Source organism: Egretta garzetta, unplaced genomic scaffold (assembly GCF_000687185.1).
Source record: "Egretta garzetta isolate BGI_Z169 unplaced genomic scaffold, ASM68718v1 scaffold475, whole genome shotgun sequence".
NCBI classification, from domain to species: Eukaryota; Metazoa; Chordata; class Aves; order Pelecaniformes; family Ardeidae; genus Egretta; species Egretta garzetta.
Window position 1 is genome coordinate 9,445 of NW_009259688.1, and position 5,057 is coordinate 14,501.

General features: G+C 51.4%; 1 protein-coding gene across 1 annotated transcript; it reads left to right on the forward strand.

Annotated features, from left to right (window-relative positions):
• Positions 1-316: 316 nt before the first annotated feature.
• On the forward strand, positions 317-1,744 carry LOC104126298 (olfactory receptor 14A16; the record flags this gene model as incomplete). The annotated part of the gene is made up of 2 exons (XM_009638852.1): positions 317-385; positions 786-1,744. Coding segments are annotated over 2 exons (1,028 nt in total), but the record flags the coding sequence as incomplete, so codon positions are not given.
• Between the last annotated feature and the right edge of the window lie 3,313 nt (positions 1,745-5,057).

Below are 5,057 nucleotides of genomic sequence, written 5' to 3' on the forward strand. Positions count from 1 at the left end.
GATTTCTTCTAATCTGTGGGGCACTGTGTGTGTGTGTGTGCTTTCCCATACAAAATTTTGGTTGGTGTGGGAAAAAGAGCCATGTGTGTCCTTGGCTAGAAGTGAGACACTGAGACCTTGAGAAAGGTGAGAAAATAGTGACCTGCGCTGGATAATTCTAATTTCAACAGGGTCTGATTGCTTTTCAGGATAACATAAGAGGTTTATCACACTTCATCTCTAAAAGGTGCAAGAAAGGGTGCCTGCGACAAACTTGAAGAAACAGAGCAGCTGCCCTCACTCTGCGCTAAGCCACAGGAACCCTCTTGCCTTGCAGGACTTGCTCTGTTCTCCCTGAGTGCACCAGGAATGCTGAGGCTTTCTGACATCCAAGAAAACACCCAAGGTAAGATGAGGGAGCTTTAAAAATCCAGACCTCTCCAACTGCCTTCTGCTATCCCTGTTCCTTAGCACTCGGGGTGCAGATGTTGACGGGCCCTTCTGCATTATCAGCACTTTCATCTGACAAAGTCAAACAGCAGAACTGGCCCCTGCCCCAGCGTTCCCATGAGCTCACTGCTGCAGAGCAGGGCTGACTCCTCAACAGCCAGTGGGCAGGGGCCCTGCTCCTCACGGCATGTTCGGCCAGCAGAAGCCAGAGCTGCAGCCATGGAGCTGAAGGAAAGTCTCCTGGAAAAGCCATTGGGTGGGGGCTGGAGTGTAGCAGGGTGCAGGTCTAGGAGAAAGGCAATTTTTCCTCAGAGAAATCTCCCTTAACTCTTCAATGACTCTTCCTTTAAGAACAGGTCCCCATGCCCAGGGGCAGCAATTGTCCAACAGCAGCTCTGTCATCCAGTTCCTCCTCCTGGCCTTCGTGGACACATGGGAGCTGCAGCTCTTGCACTTCTGGCTCTTCCTGTGCATCTACCTATCCGCCCTCCTGGGCAACGGACTCATCATCATCACCATAGCATGTGACCACCGCCTCCACACACCCCTGTACTTCTTCCTCCTCAACCTCTCCATCATCGACCTTGGATCCATCTCAACCACTGTTCCCAAAACCATGGCCAATTCCCTCTGGCACACCAGAGAAATCTCTTATAGAGGATGTGCTCTCCAGCTCTTTCTGTTTACCTTCTTGGTAGTAGCAGAGTTTTCTCTTCTCACCATCATGGCCTATGACCGGTACGTTGCCATCTGCCAACCCTTTCACTACGGGACCCTCCTGGGCAGCAGAGCTTGTGTCCATATGGCAGCAGCTGCTTGGGGCTGTGGCTTCCTCAATGCTCTCCTGCACACTGTCACTACATTTTCCATTCCCCTCTGCCAAGGCAATGCTGTGGATCAGTTCTTCTGTGAAATCCCCCAGATCCTCAAGCTCTCCTGCTCACACTCCTACCTCAGGGAAGTTGGGCTTCTTGTGTTTGGTGTCTGTATTGTATTCGGGTGTTTTGTTTTCATTGTGGTATCTTATGTGCAGATCTTCAGGGCCATGCTGAGGATCCCCTCTCAGCAGGGACGGCACAAAGCTTTTTCCACGTGCCTCCCTCACCTCACTGTGGTCTCCCTTTATGTCAGCACTGGCACATTTGCCTACCTGAAGCCCCCCTCCATCTCTTCCCCATCCCTGGATCTGGTGGTGGCTGTTCTGTACTCGGTGGTGCCCCCAACAGTGAACCCCCTCATCTACAGCATGAGGAACAGGGAGCTCAAGGATGCCCTGAGGAAACGGATTCAATGGGTTCACCTTCGGCATCCGTAAGCTGCCCATCTCTCCTCACTGGATAATTTCCATTATGATCACGTGCATACAGGCATGTTTGTATTCATCCCACATCTTCAGAAGTGTGGCCTGTCTCTGCATTCCTTTAATAAATGTGTCGTGATGGTGTCAGAGCTGGATTCCTGAGGAGCAAGCCTATGTAATGCCCTTAAATTTAGCTGGGTGAGGAATATGTCCCAGAGTGTGTCCTCATGGATTGCATTTTTGGGTTTGTGAAAGAGAGGGTGACTGGATGAACCCAGGGCTGATGACGCCTGATCATCCTCTTTGCTTCCCACGAGGAAAGGGCTGCACCCGTGGCTGAGGGGAGGGCAGTGTCATTTTCTCCATCCACCATCTCTCCAAACACTTTCTTTTCCAAGAACACACAGGCTGGAGGGATGGGCACTCAAGAAAATGGATGATGTGAGGGCATTGCCAGATTCTGGCTTCTATCCTAGCTCTGACCCAAGCCCCAAGAAAAAGTCTATTCCACAAAGCTGGCCCACAGCCTAAAAATAAACCGGACACCCTCAGCAGAACACCAAACCCTCTTCCAAAGCCTCTGCCTAAACCCTAACCCTGAAAGGCAAGCTCCAATCCCTTAACCCCAACCTTGACACCTAAACCCCAAAGCCCTCATACCCACACTCCAACCTCCTCACCTTTAGCTCCCACAAGGAGGAGATGGGTGGGGGTGCTATGGTGAGGTCAGCTGTGCCTCAGGATCTCATGGGCCAGGAGGAAGAACACAGCTCTGAGGTCACGTCTACCAGAATCCGTTATAGGCCAGCAGGAGACTTGGATGCTGCTTTGCACCAAGTGCCTTTGATCATGCTGCAGCAAGCCGTGCAGACCCCAGCCATTGAAGCGTTATCCCATTTTTCTCCTGGGAGCGCTGTCAAGGTTTTCTTACAAGGAAAGCCATTCCAGTTATCGTTTCTACTGCCCCACAAAGAGGATGGGAGTCACATGGGAGGTTTTTTCCTGTCGTTTTTGATAAAGGGGAGGACATGCAGGTGGCCTAATTGCTGGTAGCAGGTGGGATCTTCCTTCAACTTCTCTGTTATAAACAAGTGTATCTGGCAACCCAGGGGTATGGTCAGCACAGCACAGCCTGAAGGCCAAGCTCTACATGGAGCACAGCACAGCGCAGGTCTGGGTCTACTCAGCTTTACTGTCCCATGTATCACTAACTCCTATGTGACATCTGGTCAGGATCACTACATCAGCTGAGGAAGGTGAGGAGGAGGAGGAGGTCTCCCTTAGATGGCTGGAGGAAGGAACACAATTTTCGGCCTTAGTAGTCACAGGGGACTTTGTTCTCCTGGATAGGAGTTTCACAAACAGACAAGGCAGGACTTGCAAAAGATGTGGAGGGCAGCTTGGGCTGCAGTGCGAGTAAGGTGGCAGGGTAGAAAACCCTGCTGGAAGTGATCAAGACAGATTGTAGAAGCTCTAAGTGGAGAAGAAGGATGACCTCCACCCACCTGCCAACAGTACTCTTCCTAATGCAGCCCACCATGTCAATGGTTGCCTTTCCTGCAAGCGTGCAAACCAAGAAGAGAAGGCTTTGGGGAGACCTGACAACAGCCTTCCCATGCCTTCTTGAGTATCAGGTAGGAAACAGAGCCAGGCTCTTCCCTGTAGAGCATGATGGGAGGAGGAGGGCCAATGGGCATATTTCATCCTCCAGCTGAAACAAGTGAGGACAATCTTTCTCCCCATCCAGGGAGTCAAACACTGGATCAGATTTCCCAGAGAGCTTGTGTCATCTCCATCCTCACAGCCTTTCAAGCCCAAAGTGAACAACCCCCTGAGCAAGCTGCTCTGACCCCAGAGCTGAGCCTGCTGAGAGCAGCAGTTTGGCCTAGAGACCTCCTGCAGTCCCTTCCAGCACAAATGTATCTGTGCTTCAACACACCAGGACTCTTGCCTTCATGATGGGAGGGAAACTACTCAGGTTCCCAGTGACCACTAAGCCAGCCAGAAAGAAGCGTGGGCAGATGATCTTTGTCTTTCTCTTCCTAGTTACGGTTGGGCTCAGCGACCTTAAAGGTCTACAAAAACCAAATAGTTCTATGATTGCAGGCATTGTTTCTCAGATGAGGGGCTGCTGACTTCCTAGTCTTCACCTTTTCTTAACCTTTTCCTTTTTTGCCCACTCACAATTTCTTCCCCTTACCCATCCTTGCACCCTCCCATGCAAACAGCCCATCTCTCTTTTAACACTTTCCTCCCTGGCACTCCTTCGCCTTCCTTTATACCCTCATTTGGTCCTTCTCGTCTTGTCACCATGGGAATTCCTTCCTTGGTAAGCAACTCCTTTCAACTAGTACTTCCTTCTATTATCAGTAGTGTCCAGTCATTCCTGATGCTATTACCTTGTCAGAGGCACTGCGTGTCAGGGTGAACCATCTGTACGTGCACATTAACAGCTGTCCAAACAGAGCTTCACTCCAGGGGGACCTTGAAAAACAGTGGGATCTGGTCAGCAGAAACCACACCAAGTTTTACAAGGAGAAGCGGCCAATCCTGTAGGGAGGGCAGAATAATCCAAAAAATGAGGCCAGGCTGCGACCTGAGCGGCTCGGGAGTGACCCTGAGGAGAAGGGCCTGGGTATGAAGAGGAATGCCCTATGAGCCAGTGGTGCATGCACACCATGAATAAGGGCAGCTGCAGAGTGGGCTGCATGAGGGGGAGCATGGCCAGCCATGAGAGGGAGTTCTCATCCCCCTTGACTAAGCAGTGGCGTGGCCACATCTGGACTGGTGTGTCTGCATGTGGGGCTCCCCAGTCTGGAGGAATGGGGAGAACTGGAGAGGTTCTAGAGGAGATCTGTCAGGATTCGGTTTGAGTCCAGTAGGGAGAAGCTGAAGATCTGGGATTCTGTGCCTTTTGAAGTGGAAGCTCAGGGCTCTGTAGTAGTAGCCAGCAATTCCTTGAAGGTTGGTTTCAGAGATGATGGAACATCCCTTTTGAAAGGTCATGGGATTGGTAGAGGTCTCTTGTGAGCAAGGACAAGACAATGTTGCACCATCTTTGAAAGAGGCCAAAAGTGCAACCCAGGGAACCCCAGGCTGTACAAGCTCACTGTGCTGACAAGTGTCCCTTGGCGTGAGTGCTCTTGGGTGACATTTCTGGGCACCTACCAGCCTGAAAGGAAAGAGCTACAGGCATGGGACAGTGTGGGACAGCCTGCAGTTGAGATGGCCAAGGGCTCTGGCAAGGCTGAAAGGCCACACAACAGCAAGGTCTTTGTCCCCTGGGCTAGGACACTAGCATCTGCCACTGAGGCCTACCAGAAGAAAC